We start from the raw sequence: 23,175 nt of genomic DNA on the forward strand, positions 1-23,175 counted from the left end.
CCCCCCCCCAATCCCCTATATCCTTCCTCCTTAGCTTACACCCATCCAGTTGATTCTACAGACTCCAGCTATAATTGCAAGTCCTTATGCAGAAGAAATTAGAATGATTTGGATCTGGCTAGGACCAGTTTGATTGACAGATAAATTAAACAGGTATTTACAGTTAGGCGATCAATACAAATTATTGTTGACCTCTGTATTCACGATCAGCTTACAGATTGGACAGCCTGAGTTTCACACTCAATTATACTATCAGGTATCTCCAAATATCTAACAGGCCATGATATGTCCCACTAAATCAGGGGGATTATACCATTATCCCAGGAGAAAATACCACCAGACATACGGTTGGTTGTGTAAATAATTTGAGTGGAGGATATATTACACCATGTACATTTTTTAAGTGGGTTTTCAGATAAATATTATATATGTAAAAAAACTTCTATAGCTTCAATGGATCATTCATGCCAATTGTCGTGTATTTTGAGGTATGTGCTATTGGTACATATAGCTATTGAATGATCTCCAATATGGAAAGTTTGCAGTCTGGACATTTATACATCGAAAATATACGCATTCAAAGTATATGAAATGCTTAAAGCCATCCTCAAATATAGGTGACATTATTTAGATCTTGTAGATATTCCAAAATTAGATGAAAGACATGCAATTAAACATTGGAGTATTTGTTGAGCAAAAAATGTTTTTTTTACTCATATTTTATTGTCTTCCCTTTGAATGAAGATGAATAAAGTCTTCCCACTGCAATTTGCCCCTCTTATAACATTTTGTCTCCACAGAAAGTGTGCAGCGCACTATTTAGGTCAACGTGACCTTCACCTTTAAAGGTCAAAGGTGAAATAAGACCATAGCAATTAATTCCCCTGAAAAATTTACTGTTCGTGAACTCACTTTTGGAACAAATTCTGGAGAAGTTAATGAAGTGTTTCCATGTATGCTAAATGAGAAGCTCATGAACTTAATTATTCATTAAATTGATTGTTCATGAATGAAAAAGTTCATGAACTATTTCAATGATGAACCAAGGTCATGAACCGGATTTACGAGTTTCTTTTAATGCTCATGTGACTTTTAATGAATGTTTCAAAACTTGTTCATGAATAATTTAATGAACTTTAAAATAATTCAATACACTAGTTCATGAATATTTTCAAGAACCATGCAGTTCATGAATTTCTTCAGAACCAGTGCTTATTGGTTTATATTAGGAGATATGCTTTATCTTCAAAAATGAATCTGTAGTTAACCTTTTTTACCTTTACCTTGCAGCAGAGGAAGAATGGCCTACCATATCGCGTTTAGAGAGGATTTATTACCAAATACTTTTCTACAGCCAAGGACCTCTCGATGGCTATCTCCTTGGTAAGTTCCACCATACTGTGTGATTTTCATGTAAAGCTTGGTGACAGTTTCCGATATTGTTTTGGTGACATGTCAGTGTTTTAAAGGAAAACTTATTTTAGATGAAATTTCAAAAAGGGACTTGTTTGCTTAGGGTGGGCAATTTCAGAGACAAATGGAAGTTTCCAACTGACGTCAAAAATGTTCTGATAATAATTCTCAGCGAGACATATATTTTGTTCACAGAAATATATTGAACAGCTACATTATTTGTTTGAATTCGGACACCACATGGTCTTCACTTTTAAAGTGGCAAGGGATTTTCTTTATTTGCTATAAAACTAGAATTAAATAAGACAAAGTGCAATCTTTTTTCATCACAAGAAATAAATCAGCCTCAGAAACTAACTAGGACTAAAAATCACGATATACAAATGTACACAAACACCTATAATACACGTGTACATCAATTGCAAATTCTGGACAAATTAAGGAAATACATACCAGATACCTTTAAGTAGGAACTTGTAAATCTCTAGCGAAAGTTTACCTGTCATCTTCAAGGCTGAGTTGTCTAATTCTTTATTTGTTTAACGAGGCTGTTCGTAATCCTCGTAAAACAAATAAATAATTAGATAACTCAGCCTTGAAGAAGATTTAATTTACTTGGTCGCTTTAAAAACAATTTGAAAGGTAAACTTTCGCTAGAGATTTACAAGTTCCTACTTAAAGGTATCCGGTACATGTATTTCCTTAATTTGTCCAGAATTTGCAATTGATGTACAAGTGTATTATAGGTGTTTGTGTACATTTGTATATCGTGACTTTTAGTCCTAGTTAGTTTCTACATTATGCATTGATGAGCAAAAAATTGCATAGATAATAAATAAAACGGTCAGTGAATGTAGTTATTACAGAAATAAATAGGTGAATATTTACATTTTTGAATAAAGGAACACTTTTTTACCCACATTTACCTATGCTACAGGTATATAAGTAAGTGTTGGAATGCGGCAGTGATTGACAGGTCGTCCATCACTTGTTGCCTTACCTAACCTTACAGGTAAACCTACAGGTACAGCATACCAGCACAGATCGGGTCTAATTGATAATATCATATCTCATTACGGCACCAGCCTATCAAAATGAAATGTTTTTACATTAAGGACCATCAGTGTTAGTTAAGATGTTGTCACTGCATGCCACAGCCGTCAAACCATAGCTTATGTATTTCGGTAACATAATTTTTTTTTGAGTTGTAATCTGTGAGTTATTAGCATACAATTTGCTGTAGTGTAATTTGACAATGTTGATCACCGGTGACCAGTAGTTCTGGGGATCAAGACTTCAAGGTCAAGATCATGTTATGGTCAAGTTCAAACTTCTGTACCTCTGTTGTCCTTAGGGATTTAGATTTGTATCTACATTGTATACACCGGTCTTAATTGTTATGTCTCGATCGTATCATGCATCAGCCTTCTCTTGTCTGTTACGTGGGCCCTTAATTTATTACCTTATAGTGTTGATGGGTGATTAGAATCTAAGAAAAAAAGAAAGACTGTTAAAAGTAATATAATTATAATGGGAAGGTGTTGTGAAATAGTTCGTCTTCATTTAAATTTACATTCAAATTACTCTATTCTTGTACTTTTTCATAATTGCTTAGCCAGGAAGTTCAGATTTACATAAATCTACCTAAATTTCTGCATTATAAGAATAAGAAACCCTCACTCAATTTTAGTAAATTGCTCACTTAATCATGGTTGATGAATCAGTAACCTGTTGAACAAGAATTGTGATTCGGGAGTTGATAAAGAATGTCTAAATGTGATGTGGTAGCGAAGTCACGGCCATGAACACAGTGGCTTACAATTACAACACTGTTGTATCTTTGTGAAGTCAAGGAATGTATGACATACACACGATTCAGTTTGTAGACTTGGGGAGTGATAGAATTGAAACATATCCTATGTGCAAATAACAGGACGGAAATATATGCATTTATGCAATTTATCCACTTGGTCACAGAGCTGAAATATACATTACAAATTTATAGGTTACAGAGCTGATATATACCATTACAATGTAATACAATTTATGCAAGCCGCAAAACTGATATTTTTCATCAAAATATGATCTAAAGGTATCAAAACTTGATCATTCAATTTTTATTAAAATTTATTCCAAGGATATATTGGATATACTGTCTTACTAGGACAGTTGCACGCTCGTACACATACAAGTTTATTTACTGAAAATAACATCCAGGTAATTGTTAAGCATTATACAAACCTATCATATAAACAGATCACAAGTCAAATGTATAAGGTATGGTATATATCTCCTTAAGTAACCCTACTGCCAAAAACTGTAAAAACGAACAGGGAACTGTTTATATCGGGTTGAAAATAACTTTTGATAAATAGTGTTGAAAAAGAATCACATACCTTACAGAACTTTTAAGAAAAACAATAAAGATAAAATAAAGAAAAAATTGATCAACAACAGTTTTCTGAGAGTGAAAATACAAAGTGTACCAGGATTCAAACCCTGGACCTCCAGACACTATGCGGTTGCTCAAACATGAACTCGGTGCTCAAACCAATTTTCATGTTACTTGCATAAATCATATATTGTGACACGGCAAAAAAGTCGGGTGTTACCACTGTAAACAGAATATGGCTTTTAGCCTATCCAAAGTTCTCCAAATCATAGATAAGTTGTATGCTTTTTATTCCTTTATCACTGGAACAAGAAATTGAGTAGAGGATCTGAGTTTGAGCATGAGAACAGTTTCATGGATAGGGGCCCACAGTCCAGTTTCAGCTACGTATATGTATACACTTGTACATCCAAAATGAAATTAAGGGGAGGTTAAACAGTGTATGCTAGAAAAACTAAAATACCATTCTCCAGTGTTTTGCCTGCAGCAGGACGGGGTTCCCTTAGTACACCTAGCTCTACCTGGATATTATTAGAAATTGAGTACCTGCACACTTTACATTGAAATATGACACATCTGTCTGCAGATGTCTTGGGGTGCATCATTCAGGTATAGGAATACTGCCATGGCAACACAATGGAAATCTGATCGATTAGACAATTATCTGTGGAAAGCAGATGCATTCATCTTGAAAATTAAAGAGAAATAATCAATACTTCGGTGCTTTAGTGGAACAAATTTGGATTTGAAAGAACAATGAACAATTTGTTGGCTTTTTGTTGTTGACCTAAACATATAATATATAGCAGGATTGAGCAGAGTAGAGCAAATTAGTCAAACCTTTCCTGTGATTATTATTATATTTACCTAAACGGTTAGTTTTGTCATTCACAGCTAGTAGAAGAATTAGAGTACTGTTCAAAATTTGAAACATTTATAAATGACTTTCAAAATGACTTGTAGATTTGATAAAATGCATTTTAATTGTTCAATATGTAAAAGTAGTGTTATTGATAATGCTTGTACAAGCATGTATGATTAAAATGCAATTATAACATTGCATTGATTAATTAAACCGAGACCAACAAGGTGACTGCTGTAATTACACCTGAAGAATGAGTCAAGTTAACATACCTGTAAAGATAAGGATGAGTCACCAGTAACAATACCTTGTTTCCATGGATATCGATCGTGCTTTAATTAAAAAATGAACTGAATAGAAATTTTGACTTTTACTTGAAATTTTGACGTATGCATGTTCAACTGCTAAAATAAATTTAGACATGAAGTGAAATGATGATTAACTTAAAATATGAGGCCAAAGTGTTTCCTGCCATCTTAAGGGGCTGTCCCACTAGGGCCGCGTTCCCACGGTGTCCAAAAAAAATCCAGAACGCCTATCTGCACGCAGTGGAATCGCAAGCATCACCCCGGCAACACAGTGGCATCGCCAGTGAACGCGGTGGAATCGCCAACGTTCTGATAAGAGCGCATTGGAATCGCCGTGAGGTCGCTGTAGCAACATAGTTAGGTCTCATACAACGCCACAGAATCGCCGCGAGCCTGCACAGAGTTTGATAGGGTGCTCGCCTGAGAAGCCTGCACCTGTGGTGACTAATCGCCTGGTTGATGAGGTGATGGTGGACTTGCTTCTGTGCAGTGGGCATTTATCTTTCCCTGCCTTATTCAACTTTCTACCTCTTTTGGCGGGCATGGTCTCAACTGTTCGAGAGCAAATGGAAGAATGGAGAACTGATGGAGATATCGTTTTGAAAGGTAGTGCAAAACAACACGCCGTGAGCACCATGAAAGCGCAGTGCACATGCAGTGTGCGTGCCGTGACAACTCGATGCATGCAGTGGAAGCCACGTGAGAGCACCATGAGAGCGCAGACAATCGCCAACTAGAACTCCATAGGAACGCGGTAGAACGTCATGGAGCTCCTTAGTAATGCCAAGGTCGCCGTGAGAATGCGGTGACATCGCCATCTTCATGAAAAATATCAATTTTTCCTGCGATCTCACGGCGCTCTGGGAAATTTAACAACGCTGTGCAATCGCAGTGGCAACGCGGCTAGGTGTGACAGGGGTTTTACTGGCCCTGATTATTAATAATTATGTACGGTAACCTACCCAAACCTTTCTTTGCATTTCCTGACTCCCTACTGACTGATTTTTGGCCTGTACCCTAAGCTTTCTTTGGCCAATTTACCATAAGCACTGTTTTTTAATGTCTGCACTGAGTGGTTGGAAAAAGGAAAGGAGATCCTAACGTGTCAGGCCTCAGGTTTTGCACTGAATTTCTTTAAATTACTTACTTGATTTGTGACTCAAAATTTAACAAGTACTATCTTGTTTCGGGTGATTCTGTTCTATCCTTAGTGAAAGAAATTTAGTTGACATAAAATAAAGACCAGTGTAAATTTTTTTGAGTAATTGAGAAATGGCTCTTAAATCCTATCTGTCCAAACAGATTCCACTGTTCTCAGAAGTGGACTTTTTTATTGCTAATTTTAGGAGTTTATATTTAGGTGTTCCTGTTGTGGATTACATAATGATGTCGTTATATTTATTTATGCATGATAACATAGTCTAGTAAGTCTCCAGGGGAGAACGTTATAACAATTGAATGCCATCTGATAAACTTGTTGTTAAAAATATCTTTGGGCAGACGACACCTACAGGTAAATCGCACACAGAACAAATGTCTGTCTCTGTTTTAGTGGTAAACAGCTGTTCTCTCACTTCTTTTTGTTACGATATAAAATAAATTATAAACAAGAAAATGTACTGGAAAAATGCAGATTTGTTGGGCAATGGTAAAGCTTTTTACAAGCATAGTTGAATAATTGTCACGTTAAAAGGTTGAATTAACTCTTTCGTACATGACTTAATTTTGTATGTCTCATTATTCTACCTGGGTCTCTGTCAACCTTTTCCTTCATTCTCATCTTGATTTTAGTTTAGAAAACAGTTGAGTGTATTATACTGCAAAAGATTTAAGTGTGTTTGATTAAAAGTAACTTGTGTTCACTGCAAGTCAAAACCCTTATCAAAAAAATGTTAATGAATCAATACCTACAAAAAAACGTGTTCATGTTTTTGGAAAATTCTGATAATTCATGGATTAATTATTGACTAGAAATAACTAGTTACATCATTGGGTAAATGGGTCTGACACTGTAAAAATGTGTGAGGTGAACATTTTTAGGATTGTGTTAAACATATGAAACTCCTTCGTTAGACCTAGGTACGTGTGAGGTACATACAGTTTTGTGGTGAACAGTTTCATTTTGCATAAGTAGGTCTCCGTTATCTTACATCAATATCCATCAATATCGTGTGAAACGGGATTTAATTATGTACAATGTTCCCTTCTGCATTTTCTGAAGGTTCCTCATTATTCCTTTACTCGGAAAAAATGTCTGTGGTATGGATATATAGTTTACCAGGATATTGAAATTTCTAGTGTCTCATCTCTCTTTTGCAAAGTAAGGTGCACCGGGCCTTGTACCCTGCAGACAGTTTGGCCTGCCATGTGAAGACTTGGTGACCTGAAGTCTTGACACCCTAGGTAACATAGACAGGTCAAATCACTGGTGCAGACAACATCAGGAAGTGTTTGTATGACCTCTGACCTCATGTGATCTCAGATTTTGCAACATGTGGTTTTTGACAGCTAGCTGTGAAATATCTCAAACTTGTTTAGGTTTTTGAGACGATTATCTTTTACTTAAAAACTGGCATGATCAGGAAATGGAAATGTCTCCAAATCCCACTGTGCTTCATTGTGTGTTTGATATATGGATTAAAGGAATATTATGTATTGTTTTTGCACTAGAGATAAATGTAGACATGAACAAAGATACTTTCTGTCTAAATTGACCAATTAAAGTTTGTCCTAAGGATGTACAATTTAGATTTATAATTATATATATTTATAAATCTAAATTGTACATCCTTAGGACAAACTTTAATTGGTCAATTTAGACAGAAATTCAGGTTTTATGGAGTCTATTGTTGGTACATACATATTGTAATTGGTGAAATCAGATTCTTTGGCTGGTTTAGACTTAAGTCTGGATAAGGCAGAGTCTGGTTTAGACAGAGTTTACTGTAGAGGTTTTGGTCAAAGGTTAATGAGTGATGAACTAAACTATTCATTCAATTACAACTGGGGGTTCAACAATAAGCAGAAGTAAGGAGTAATGTAGAGGTATTGTGGGCATAGAGTGTGTAAGAATACATATGGTACAATGTATCTCTTGAGAATGATTTAATTCCTGAGTATGAACATTTTCATGTTTATTTCTTCTTAGATAAACAAAATTTTGTACTTGTGCATTGCAGATCTTCAAAGTGGAAATGTTCAATCACGTTCAAAGTTGAAATGTTTAAAACGTGTTCTGAATGCTCAGTCAAATTCATTTACAAAGAAAATACTGAGACTGTCATTTCATGATAGTTTAAAAAGATAGTTATAAACTGTGTGTAAACGTATGTATTGTGTATTTCCTGTGTGTACAGGGGTCCCAGTGTTGTATATTTAACTTCTACAGATAAATAGGTCTTAGGCAGGGCTCCAATATTTAGGTGGTCTTCTTTGTTCTGAGTACAAAGAATAAACCTCAACACTTGTAAACAGGGGTTACATGGTCATTAACACTTATAGAAGTAATTAGTCACCAATCTAATGCTAATGGCTATTTTTAGCCAAATTCATATTTTTTTTATTTTTGAGGTAATCAAAGGTAAGATAAAATCTACGATTACAACAATCCTTTTTTAACACAAATTTGATGTTTAAAAGTCAGCAAATATTCCTTGATGACTATTCCGTCTTTGCATATTGCAGAGTTATCTTCTCTTGTGAGCAGGTATTGATTCATGTTACGTCATTGGTTTGTGAGAGTAACGTCATCAATTTTTGAGAAAACGACGTAATTTTCTCACACAAACCAATGACGTAAAAATCAATACCTGCTCACAAGAGAAGATAACTCTGCAATACACAAAGACGGAATAGTCATCAAGGAATGCTCAAAGATATTCTTACAGAAATGGAACAGATATATATCCACTTCTTTTTGTGTTAATTGGAAGGTAAATATGGTACAGTAACAAATTGTTTGTTTGTTTTTCGGACCGTTGCATTAGTTCTAAGTTGTATTTTGCATCATCAGCTTGATGTTACATTGATCAAGATGAAATAACTGTAGAGTGGCTGAAGTTTTAAATATTTTCATGATTTATTGAAATATGTTAAAGAAATTTAACATTTTTTAGTTCATCTGTCATTTAACTGACTAATCACTGAACAAGAGGATACAGGAATTTTTTACATTACATTGTACTTTGACGCATTTCTTTTGAAGAAAAAACGCCTAATGTTCAGTGGACTCTGTCAACTATATATACGTATGTACATCTGTACTTTCTGGTTGGTAGACATTTCTGGTATTTTAATGAGACAAAAACACATCCTTTTTTTCAATTATCACCAAGCACACGTATTATACGTAAAAATTTGTGTTGTATGGTTTGAGGTGACCTAAACTTTTGTCAGAAAGCTGAAGTTACTACACAAAAGAAATTATGACACCTGGGCCATTTCCTAACAAAGACCCTGGGAAGCGTTTCGATGATAAAGATCTCGTCTGACTGCAGTCAAGTACAAAACGTGTAAATGGCAGTTTCTCATACTTTAGCCAGTACTGATTGGAATCTGAGGTGTTGGGAGTTATGTTTAAAATGAATATGTCATGACATCAATACGACAGATGTTTTTGTAAGATTTTGTTGAATTTTTCTCAAGGCTTAGACGATTTTATTACAATAGCTTTCAGTGCTTACACAGGGGTGTTCTTTTGGTCTGAAGTTTTTCTATTGCTGATAGGGCTTAGCTAAACAAAGATGTTCCATTGATATATGAACAGGGGAAAACAAGGATGTTCTATTAATCTTGCAAGGCTAAGACAAGGATGTTCTATCAGTCTTATAGGGCTTATAGACAAAGATGTTCTGTTGTTCTTACAGGGCTTATAGACAAGGATGTTCTGTTGTTCTTACAGTGCTTATAGACAAAGATGTTCTGCTCTTACAGGGCTTATAGACAAAGATGTTCTGTTCTTACAGGGCTTATAGACAAAGATGTTCTGTTCTTACCGGGCTTATAGACACAGATGTTTTGTTCTTACCGGGCTTATAGACAAAGATGCTCTGTTGTTCTTACAGGGCTTATAGACAAGGATGTTCTGTTGTTCTTACAGGGCTTATAGCCAAGGATGTTCTGTTGTTCTTACAGGGCTTATAGCCAAGGATGTTCTGTTGTTCTTACAGGGCTTATAGACAAATATGTTCTGTTGTTCTTACAGGGCTTATAGACAAGGACGTTCTGTTGTTCTTACAGGGCTTATAGACAAAGATGTTCTGTTCTTACAGGGCTTATAGACAAAGATGTTCTGTTCTTACCTGGCTTATAGACAAAGATGTTTTGTTCTTACCGGGCTTATAGGCAAAGATGTTCTGTTGTTCTTACAGGGCTTAAAAATAGAAGTTCTGTTGTTCTTACTGGGCTTATAGACAAAGATGTTCTGTTCTTACCGGGCTTATAGACCAAGATGTTTTGTTCTTACCGGGCTTATAGACAAGGATGTTCTGTTGTTCTTACAGTGCTTATAGACAAAGATGTTCTGCTCTTACAGGGCTTATAGACAAAGATGTTCTGTTCTTACCGGGCTTATAGATAAAGATGTTTTGTTCTTACCGGGCTTATAGACAAGGATGTTCTGTTGTTCTTACTGGGCTTATAGACAAAGATGTTCTGTTCTTACCGGGCTTATAGACCAAGATGTTTTGTTCTTACCGGGCTTATAGACAAGGATGTTCTGTTGTTCTTACAGGGCTTATAGCCAAGGATGTTCTGTTGTTCTTACAGGGCTTATATACAAGGATGTTCTGTTGTTCTTACAGGGCTTAAAAATAGAAGTTCTGTTGTTCTTACTGGGCTTATAGACAAAGATGTTTTGTTCTTACCGGGCTTCTAGACAAAGATGTTCTGTTGTTCTTACTGGGCTTATACACAAAGATGTTCTGTTGTTCTTACAGGGCTTATAGACAAAGATGTTCTATTGTTCTTACAGGGCTTATAGGCAAAGATGTTCTGTTGTTCTTACAGGGTTTATAGACAAAGATGTTCTGTTGTTCTTACAGGGCTTATAGACAGATGTTCTGTTGGTCTTACCGGGCTTATAGACAGATGTTCTGTTGTTCTTACAGGGCTTATAGACAAAGATGTTCTGTTGTTCTTACAGGGCTTAAAAATAGATGTTCTGTTGTTCTTACTGGGCTTATAGACAAAGATGTTCTGTTGTTCTTACCGGGCTTATAGACAGATGTTCTGTTGGTCTTACAGGGCTTATAGACAGATGTTCTGTTGTTCTTACAGGGCTTATAGACAAAGATGTTCTGTTGTTCTTACAGGGCTTAAAAATAGATGTTCTGTTGTTCTTACTGGGCTTATAGACAAAGATGTTCTGTTCTTACCGGGCTTATAGACAAAGATGTTCCATTGTACAAAGATGTTCCATTGTTCTTACAAGGCTTATAGACAAAGATGTTCTGTTGTTCTTACAGGGCTTAGACAGATGTTCTGTTGGTCTGACATGGCTCAGACAAGGCTATCTTATTGGTCTTACAGGGCTTAGGGATGTTCTGTTGGTCTGTAGTTAGGGCTATATATATATAGTTAGGCAGGTTGATGTTCTGTTGGTCTGTAGTTAGGGCTATATATATATATATAGTCAGGCATGTTGATGTTCTGTTGGTCTGTATTTAGGGCTATATATATATAGTGAGGCAGGTTGATGTTCTGTTTGTCTGTAGTTAGGGCTATATATATATAGTGAGGCAGGTTGATGTTCTGTTTGTCTGTAGTTAGGGCTATATACATATAGTCAGGCAGGTTGATGTTCTGATGGTCTGTAGTTAGAGCTATATATATATAGTCAGGCGGGTTGATGTTCTGTTGGTCTGTATTTAGGGCTATATATATATACATATATAGTCAGGCAGGTTGAGTTTCTGTTAGTCTGTAGTTAGGGCTATATATATATGGTCAGGCAGGTTGATGTTCTGGTGGTCTTTAGTTAGGGCTATATATATATAGTTAGGCAGGTTGATGTTCTGTTAGTCTGTAGTTAGGGCTATATATAGTTAGGCAGGTTGATGTTCTGTTGATCTGTAGTTAGAGCTATATATATATAGTCAGGCATGTTGATGTTTTGTTGGTCTGTAGTTAGGGCTATATATAAATAGTCAGGCAGGTTGATGTTCTGTTAGTCTGTAGTTAGGGCTATATATATAATATATATAGCCAGGCAGGTTGATGTTCTGTTTGTCTGTAGTTAGGGCTATATATATATGGTCAGGCAGGTTGATGTTCTGTTAGTCTGTAGTTAGGGCTATATATAAATAGTCAGGCAGGTTGATGTTCTGATGGTCTGTAGTTAGGGATATATATATATAGTCAGGCATGTTGATGTTTTGTTGGTCTGTAGTTAGGGCTATATATAGTCAGGCAGGTTGTTGTTCTGTTGGTCTGTATTTAGGGCTATATATATATACATATATAGTCAGACAGGGTGTTGTTCTGTTGGTCTGTATTTAGGGCTATATATATACACATATATAGTCAGGCAGGTTGTTGTTCTGTTGGTCTGTATTTAGGGCTATATATATACACATATATAGTCAGGCAGGTTGAGTTTCTGTTAGTCTGTAGTTAGGGCTATATATAGTTAGGCAGGTTGATGTTCTGTTGGTCTATAGTTAGGGCTATATATATATAGTCGGGCAGGTTGATGTTCTGTTGGTCTGTATTTAGGGCTATATATATATACATATATAGTCAGGCAGGTTGAGTTTCTGTTAGTCTGTAGTTAGGGCTATATATAGTCAGGCAGGTTGATTTTGCTTAACTTGCTTTCTGTTTGACTTATATGTTCTGTTGGTCTGTAGTTGGGGCTATATATATATAGTCAGGAAGGTTGATGTTCTGTTGGTCTATAGTTAGGGCTATATATATATAGTGAGGCAGGTTGATGTTCTGTTTGTCTGTAGTTAGGGCTATATATATATAGGCAGGCAGGTTGATGTTCTGTTTGTCTGTAGTTAGGGCTATATATATAATATATATAGTCAGGCAGGTTGAGTTTCTGTTAGTCTGTAGTTAGGGCTATATATAGTTAGGCAGGTTGATGTTCTGTTAGTCTGTAGTTAGGGCTATACATATATAGTCAGGCATGTTCTGTTGTTCTTACAGGGCTTAGACAGATGTTCTGTTGGTCTGACATGGCTCAGACAAGGCTATCTTATTGGACTTACAGGGCTTAGGGATGTTCTGTTGGTCTGTAGTTGGGGCTATATATATATAGTCAGGAAGGTTGATGTTCTGTTGGTCTGTATTTAGGGCTATATATATACACATATATAGTCAGGCAGGTTGATTTTGCTTAACTTGCTTTCTGTTTGACTTATATGTTCTGTTGGTCTGTAGTTGGGGCTATATATATATAGTCAGGCAGGGTGATGTTCTGTTAGTCTGTAGTTAGGGCTATATATAGTCAGGCAGGTTGATTTTGCTTAAATATAGTCAGGCAGGTTGATATTCTGTTGGTCTGTAGTTAGGGCTATATATATATAGTCAGGCAGGTTGATTTTGCTTAACTTGCTTTCTGTTTGACTTATCAGTGCAGATACAGGAAATCATATGAGAGGCATACACTGTCAAATGCTCAGTTTTGAACTGAATTTTTTGTTGTTTGCACGTATGTCCTGTTTCCTGTTGTTAAGATATTCATCAAAAAGTTTTGCCTCTCAAACCATCGGTCTCATCAACTATTCATAAGATTTGATGTTTTAATTAACATAAAACATCCTATTTCATGTGAAGGAATTTGAATATTGTACCTGTATATTCTGTCACATGACTACAGGTGTGCTGTACCTACAGGTATGCTGTACCTACAGCAAAGGGATGCTGATTGTATCTTGGCAACTTCTTACCTAAAGTTGGGCGAGATACATTTCCTATTTTTAAGTTTGTTGACAGATATGCCTTGTACCTGTCAACTATTATTGATGTACCTGTGCTATCTGTATCACAAAATCACACATACATTTACCAGGTAACACCAGGTAACAACAGGTAACGCCAGATTCCTTGAAGTTTTGACATGTATTACCGGCAATTGTCGCCTGTGATGCCTGGTTTTTACTTGTCCCAACAATTACGCTGACATCTTGTATTGTTATATTTACCTGGTCACTGAAATTGACATGTAACTGCCAACGAATCGTTTTACAGGTTTAACTGTTAAATTGATGAGAAAACAGAAAGAATGTTGATTTGTTTATTCATAAAAAAACTAACGGCGTGTTGTAACATTATTTTTGTACATTTCTATTATTAAGTCACCATCCTTTCCCATCTCTATCCCCAAATAAAAGCCAGGAAGTCTCACATAGAGGTGATGCTATGAAGAGTAGGCATTGTAAGATGAAATATGTGATGGAATAACGTTGATTAAGATTCCCGTAATTGGGAAACCTCTCTCATAGATGTTTATATATACTGATATACACAACCTACTTTTAGTGGGATTGATATTTTCACTTATTCAATAGAATTGAGATTTCAGGAATTAGGACATACATTTTCATTTATAGCGCTAATTCAGACTTAGGATGTGTACAGTATCATATACCTCTATGATTGAAGTTTCCCAATTAGGGGATAATTGGGAAACTTCAATCATAGAGGTATATGATACTGTACACATCCTAAGTTTAGTGGGATGTACATTTTCACTTATTCAAGAGAATTGATCATGAATTCAGATATCTTGCACTATATATATTCCTACAAACACATAGCTGATCCTTGCCCAAATCCATAATCTTATATACTAGTATAAACCATCAACATACAATCATGAATATATAAATATAAATAAAGAACAGATTTCAGTGATCTAACTTGGCACAAGGTTTTTAATTGGCTGTTTTTTTTTAAATAGATTTGATAATTAAGAAAATTAGTCTTTTTATGAGAAGATTTTGTGTCCACATTTACAAGTTGTTACCCATATTTATTAGATAAAGGGGAGAAAATATCTTTTTTTTTGCTTGTGATGCATTCAAACATTCATTCTAGAACAATAAATACTATTGTAGATTTCAACAGAATATCATGTAAGTGTTATGATAAGTTTCCCAATTCTATCTTAATCTCAAACATTATAATAGCATTTCTTTATAATGAAGATGAAAATATATGTAAAAGAAAAAGTTTTAAGTCGCCAAAGATATTGGGTAAAAACAGGTATGTCAACAGAATTACAGAAATTTAAATGGTTGTGGTGGGTTAAAATTGTTTAAATTACATTCTATCTCTTATAATAGTAAATTGATCCTCAAACAACAGAAGATTTCAAACCGTCTTAGTAAATTCGATAATATTTACGTACGGGAATAGGCAAACATTTAAGGCATTCTGGGTAAACTTCGCCATTTAAGACTTCAACAATACAACTTTTGAGTAAACGAAAAATAAACAAATACCTGCGTGCCTCTGAATTCAAGGGAAGGTGATGATTTTACGCTAAGATAGAGGTGGCCATTTAAATCTCTAAGTATCGAGAACATTTGTGTCACAGGTGCAAACAGTACAGGTGTTTAGTATCTTGTTAAGACTGTAAGGTACATTTTAACATTGAGGTGTAATATTACACTAGTACAGTAGAATAAGATCGGAAATTCTTTGGTCACGATTCTCGTATAACAATATCTTGGATATGTTTAAATGTTTGTTTAGGAAAGCACATATTTATTATCTAAGTTATATGCATGTAAGATAAGAAGAAGACAATGATAAGAAAAAATATGTACATTTTTTCAAACACAAACGGGAGACTAGAATTGTGCCAAACATTATGTAGTTTTTTATGGTGTTCTTTAATTACACATTGTAATCTGTTGGTTTAAACATATTTTTATTGCCTTGAAAATGACAAAAAGGATTGGGCACAAGTTCTTACAACTTAATTAAGCCCTCTCCTAACTTATAATCTGTTCAAACTTATCTTTGTAGAATATATGGTACATGTAACCTGTGCATGCACCCAGTCTGTCAGACATGTCAGTCTCTCATGATCAGTGCACCATTTTGTCCTGGACATAGCTTATATATTATGTCACCTACAATTGACAGATTTTATATGCAAGTGTCCTCTTGGGATGGTATAGGTGATGAGCACTGAAGTCGAGTCTTGTGGCCCCCTACATATATAGAGTAATGGCCCTTGGTTGACTGTGTGTCTCTCTGTCCGGAGCATATGATACATATGCTCTGTCACCTTTCCAAACGATGTCCAGAGCATATTTTTTATACTTTGTCACCTTCCCAATTGCCAATTTTGTATGTGAGTACCTCTTGTAATAGTGGAGTGTCAAATACTGAAATCAGGTGTTGTGCCCAGCTATATACAGAGTTATTGCCCTTTGTTAATTTTCACATACAGAAGTCTGTCTAGAGTTGTGTAATTGTGGGGAAGACTTGATACCCTGCTCACATAGAGTATGTGTGATGAATTTGTTTACATCTCTCAACGGAATAAATTGTGAAAATACAATAACTCACATTTTAAGAATAATACATGAAGATGTTAGCTATAGCATGTTTATTCATTGCACCTGAGTGAAAAAATGCTCCCAGCTGACACCTGATATTTTGATTAAGGAGAAAAAGAAAGGTGGACCATTCTGCATTACACACCTGGATTATCTATCCAGGTGCAAAATGTCACAAGCAATTTTTAAAAATTTGAATTACTCATGTATGCAAAATCTTATTTCATTTATGTCAACCTTTTTCATATTTTGTATAAACTAATGTGTTTTCATGCTGAGTTCTAAAAGGTTTGAATCGTTGATCTGCAAATGTTTTAAATTTCACAATTTGAAAGACTAGTTTTTAATAACGAAATTTGAATTCAAAGGAATGGAATTTTGACATTTAAGGTCATTTCAGGGAATATTTATTATACTAGTCAATTGGTCTTGAACCAGATAGATTAATTTCCCAAATAGTTTCGGAGTGGAGATATAGATAGTTGTAGGTTTACATTTTTTGTGGTTGATCAATGATACCTGTGCTTGTATCAGTTAAAGTTGTGAAGTTTCTTTAAATGAAATGAATGTATGGCATATACCGGTATATAACTGTCACATTCCTGGCAGGTTGTAATTGGTCAACTTCTAAAATATCAAAATTAAGAAAAATATCCTTAAAAAAACCGAATTCAAATAAAAGCTACAGCTTTGATTCAATTTTCTCAAAATTTTATTTTATTTTTTATCTTGAGAAAAAAATTCAAAATGATTTTTTTCCCTCCAAATGTAGGGTTTGGATGTGGACTGTTCAAAATATTTTGGCTATTGATCAGTCCAGTGGAGATTAGTTCTCTATTATAACTGTTTAACACTATAATTTCACATAATTCGATTGTTGACATTACTGGTGTTGTTGTTCATATTTAGGTCTTTTTATCAGATTGTTAGAAATTTCAAGCATGCTGTCAATGTGCTTTTATCATCAAACTAGGGAGATTAAAAGGTAGGGTCATTATTGTTTTGTGTGAGGAAACCCACATACTTAACCAAGCCTAAAAACGATTACTTACTGCCTGGTATAATATATATACATTACACTCTTTTTAGAAAATATAAAGAATTTCTACACATACATTTATAAGTAATGGTTTACATTGCTCACACATATATAACGGCCCTTAAAAATATTCCTTTAAGAACTTATTAGCAAAACACAAAGATCTAAGTTTTTTTGCAGTTAAGTTATAATTATGTACAAATTGTATATCTTTGTATATGCGAGGGTGGGGGTAAACATTAATTCATTGTGAATCCAACTTGAAATTTTTCTCAAGCCTCCTTGCCTGTTTATAATTTGATTGACATCAGATGTAAGAATTTTCAGCACTTGAAAGAACATTTATATCAATTAATGTGCACAGAAAACACATTTGAAATAAACACCTCTTTGATCCATGTACATGTGTTCTATGAATTAACCATTTTCATTTGTAACTGTTGCAAGAATGTCTCGTTATGGAACATTTTCTCTTGAGTATTTGTGTCCATATTAAGACCTTCAGAGAAATGTACTGATGCAGGCAGGTCAGAATAATCTATGGTAAGATGATAGCCAGTGGGGATGTTTGGTCTTCGTATCTGCTAACTTATGATCATGATCCATGGATATAGCAGAAGGAACAGGGAATTTAGAGTAGGTCTCCCAGTTTGATAATCTGCATGTATTACATAGGAAGATGACAGTGTATCTCCCTGCCTGATGATCCTTGATAAGTGTTTGGGTGTGAAAGGAACAGTTAGGATGAAAATGGGGGTACCTATATGCGCTAGTAAAGTTGACTTTGGGTCTTCTTGTCTAATGAATGTTCTATGGGTATAACAGAAAATAATGAGCATGGTATTTGGTATCCCTGTCTGATGATCAATAATACCGGTATTACAGATCCAGTAAAGGTTACAATAGGTCTTCAAATTTGATGATCTAGTTGGGTATTATAAAGAAACAGTGAGGGTCACAGTGGATCTCCCTGTCTGATGATCCATGGATATTATAAAGAAACTGAGGGACACAGTGGAGCTCCCTGTCTTATGATCCATGGATATTATAAAGAAACAGTGAGGGTCACAGTGGAGCTCCCTGTCTGATGATGCATGGATATTATAAAGAAACAGTGAGGGTCACAGTGGAGCTCTCTGTCTGATGATCCATGGATATTATAAAGAAACTGAGGGACACAGTGGAGCTCCCTGTCTGATGATCTATGGATATAATAAAGAATCAGTGAGGGTCACAGTGGAGCTCCCTGTCTGATGATTCATGGATATTATGGAGAAACAGTGAGGGTCACAGTGGAACTCCCTGTCTTATGGTCCATAGATATTATAAAGAAACAGTGAGGGTCACAGTAGAGCTCCCTGTCTGATGATACATGGATATTATAAAGAAACAGTGAGGGTCACAGTGGAACTCCCTGTCTTATGGTCCATAGATATTATAAAGAAACAGTGAGGGTCACAGTGGAGCTCCCTGTCTGATGATTCATGGATATTATGGAGAAACAGTGAGGGTCACAGTGGAGCTCCCTGTCTGATGGTCCATGGATATTATGGAGAAACAGTTAGGGCCACAGTAGAGCTCCCTGTCTGATGATACATGGATATAATAAAGAAACAGTGAGGGTCACAGTAGAGCTCCCTGTCTGATGCTCCATGGATATTATAGAGAAACAGTGAGGGTCACAGTAGAGCTCCCTGTCTGATGATCCATTGATATTATGGAGAAACAGTGAGGGTCACAGTAGGGCTCCCTGTCTGATGATCCATGAATATTATGGAGAAACAGTGAGGGCCACAGTAGAGCTCCCTGTCTGTTGATACATGGATATAATAAAGAAACAGTGAGAGTCACAGTAGAGCTCCCTGTCTGATGATCCATGGATAGTATAGAGAAACAGTGAGGGTCACAGTGGAGCTCCCTGTCTCACACCAATCTTAATGAAATGCAGTTATGACTCTAAAGAAAAGATAACTTTCAACCATGTTGTATGTATATCTCTTACCTTTCTACTTATAGTCATTAGGAGATTTACATGCTGGCTGTTGTGTATATATATATTATCCAGACTGTTGACCATTAGTGGTATATTGACCAATGTGCTGTGGCCATAATCCCAAGGTGTGGCCATAGGTGTGGGATTGACTATTTAAGTGTTGTACAGGAAAACCGTTCCTCTGTCTTTTATATGATATTTATATGTACCATGCTATAGCCATTGTGCAAATAGGCCTAACACTTTGTACAAAGTCACAATGAGTGTATATTGTGTTTGTCCAAACAACAATTTCATTTGATCATGAAGGTCTTTGTTCACTATAAGCATGGATAACTTTTGTTCCTCAAAAATTTAATAATGGTCGACCTTTGTTAATCATCCCCAAAAATAAATGGATATATTCTTACAAATTTTCAATACCAAAAAATAGCATTTATAAGACGCATTCTACTTTTGACAAATACATTGTTGTAACGTTTTTGCTTTATCCTGACAACTTTGATTAAAATTCATTTCAACATAAATATATAACAATGTTTACTTTGTTTTCATGTGAAATATTTTGAGTTGTTTAAGTGATTAAAGACTTCAAAAGTGTTTTCATGCCAATAGTTTCAAATCAATAAAATAATATTATTCAAGTCACTAAAGTTAAGGCAAGGAATTTTCTTTGGAATTATTGAAGATCTGACAAACTTCACTTAATGTTTATTATGTTGTTTTGGTTTATATAATATTAATTAATTCTTGAAACGTATGATACAAAGTTCTTTTTTATTCATGATATCTTTTTTAACCTCATCTAGCACATTCAGATTTCATCATTGTCATATAAACTTTAACAACCTCCACCAAAATCCGACTTTGGATACAGAAAAAGTATGGACTGTAAAGCATTAATGTGTGTGATTTTCAGTCAGAAACAAAATTGAAAAAGGATTTGTAACATTAACATAAAAAATGTATGACTTGAAAATTTGATTTGAATATTATGTATACTTTTAGCAATGTCACTGAGAAAACGTTCTACCATCAAAGTGTCAGCTGTGATTTTTTCCGATTAGTAACGAGACAGTTTCACACTCAGGTAGATCAGGCCCAATTACAAGTAATTTACTAGAATTTTGTATGTTTTTACAGGTGAGAGAGCCCGTGACCTTTTCCTCCACTCCCGGCTCCCTTTGATGACACTCAGCAGGATCTGGTAAGTCACCATGACAACCGAAAAATGTAATAATTGTGACCCCCACAGAGTTGTGGTCGTCTGTTACCAACACTTTGCCATCCACATCACCCTCTAGCTGTTACAGAAGGTTTTTATAAAAGTGTTTTCAAAGAAAACAGCTACTTTTACACTTTCTTCACAGCTATTTTGGATTTTAGAAAATTCCTCATGGTTTATAATAATTAGAAATCAAGGTCTTTTCTGGGTTTTTTTTGTGTTTGAAGATTTTTTAATCAATGAACGTTCCTTTTGGAATATACAACGGTTTGCCTGAAGGGGTAAATTCATGTTGTAAATGTTAATGAACCTTAAACCTGATTTTTCAATGGCTCCACTAGGGTGTCAAACTTGAGACCTCTGGTTTGGCACTCTACCAGTTGAGCCAAGGAGAAATCCCCCCCCCCTCCCCTGTCCAGTCAGTTAGAAATGGTTTAGTTTTTTTTACCAGGGTGACATAAAATTCATAAAAAGTTTTTGTTGATGTGAAAAAATTTCAGCAACACAGCCTTGTAAAAAAAAAAATCAATATCAATTTCTCAAATAAGTTAATTCACTTATTCATTGAATTGTGGGATTAAGAAATATACATGATATCTTTAGATGTATGAAATTTATTTTTTGTATAATTGATTGAGATTTGTTTCAAGATTATCGATTACACTACTGCAATATGATTTTTAAGAAATATCCCTTACTTTATGGTTGTCTATATCATTGTGTTAAGAGTGACCAATGATGACCCATTGACCTACACAGTACTTTGTTAAAGTTCCTAATCCTCATCAAAGGATCAGTTATAGCTGGGAGGCTTAAAAACCAAGGCTGGCTTCGACAATGACGACGACGTCAAGCAGTACTTGCTGGACCTAACGTTTAATAACACTGTACTTGAGAAGTCACTAGTAATTCTGGCCAGGATTACATTGACATTTCTCCCTAGTATAACATTTTATATAAAGTCGGATTATAGATCAACAATTGTATGCCAGTGTCATATTATTTTACGAAAACAATTTTAATGTATTGACAAAGTGGATGGAAAAGTTTCTTTATTAAAACATATAATGGTCATGAAGAATGGTTTTATTGCCCATTATAAATTATAGAAATCATACATGTATATGAATTGAAATGAGGTTGAATAAATTCATATTGTGTCCATTACAATAGATATACTTTAAGGGTAAAATCTGCTATTGTCGAGGTTCACTGAACTTCGAATTTGAATTATGGGTGGGGTTTTTTTCTTTTCAAAAACATCATTGAAGGAAGCTCATTAAAGTCTATTTATTGTTGCAAAAATCTAAAATCCATAAATTGGACTGAAATGAATGCATAAGTAACTACATCATCTGAATTTAATAATGTCCAGAGTTTTTGTGTTGATTGTGATGAGGGGTCTCAATTTAAGTGGTAACAGCGCTAAGCATTTGGCTTAGATTAATCAAGTGCTCAGCCTGATAAAATGTACGGGACCTATTGACGTCTTCTTTTCAGAAACATTCAACAATTTGTCTAGCAAGATTAAATCATTGTTAGCTAAAACATTGAATCTTAATTTCAAAAGAGCTACAGGTTTATATTTGGAAAATATGTGGTATGTTTTGAAATTTCACATTTGGACAAGATGCTGTAGTCCTGCCAGTACGCATGAAATAGCCATAAATCTCTGCGAGGACACGAAACATGCCATCGTTTCATGTTTTAAGTGTTCCAGTATTTAACCAGTCATTCATGCACATAGAGGTGTGTTATTCCTTTTAAAATATTCAAGAGCAGGAAATCGGAGCTATAGAGTCGAACAATGATAATATTTTTCATTCTTGAATGCACATGACGTTTGTCAAAGAGTTTTAAAAACACTGATATTCCTTGGAGATACAGAATTAAAAGCATTCATATCCATTACTTTAGCATGCAAACTTTGAAATCTTTAAAAACTGTCTTTCTTTATGAATTTTAAATATAATTTTCAACTCGACTCATTTACACAGCTAGGGCACCAGTAGAAGGCCCAGAGATCAACCTTTGAACAAACAATTTGTGTCACATTTGTGTAAAATCAATTATGGATCAACATTTACAGAATAATATATATATAGATTTGCCGATTAATAGTTTTGCAGCATGTATATATTTGACCTGCACATCACAGCTTTGGTAATTTTACTAAGATATAATGATACATTTACTGAAATTTTAATGAGGTGTTTCGTATGATAACGTTATTAAATATTAAAGATAATTATAAGTAGATGAACATAATCCTAACAAAAATAAAATGCCAGGAACGCCCTTTTAAGACAGCTGAGCCAATGCACTAGAGATTTTATACACACATATACTAAGAAGTAACTCCTTCCCTCAGTAATAGATGCATGAATGACGTTAAATGGATGACATTTTGCATTTTTGTCATAG

At 35.0% G+C, this 23,175-nt stretch overlaps 1 protein-coding gene across 1 annotated transcript in view; it reads left to right on the forward strand.

The window, feature by feature from the left end:
- The window catches only part of LOC110454566 (titin-like), a 158,651-nt gene that overhangs the window by 6,446 nt on the left and 129,030 nt on the right, over nucleotides 1-23,175 (forward strand). The window contains exons 2-3 of the mRNA XM_021504139.1: nucleotides 1,291-1,383; nucleotides 20,670-20,733. Of these exons, the coding sequence (XP_021359814.1) occupies nucleotides 1,291-1,383; nucleotides 20,670-20,733 (157 nt within the window). The remainder of the gene's footprint in view (nucleotides 1-1,290; nucleotides 1,384-20,669; nucleotides 20,734-23,175) is intronic.

The sequence above is a fragment of the Mizuhopecten yessoensis genome, unplaced genomic scaffold (genome assembly GCF_002113885.1).
Source record: "Mizuhopecten yessoensis strain PY_sf001 unplaced genomic scaffold, ASM211388v2 scaffold7907, whole genome shotgun sequence".
NCBI lineage: Eukaryota > Metazoa > Mollusca > Bivalvia > Pectinida > Pectinidae > Mizuhopecten > Mizuhopecten yessoensis.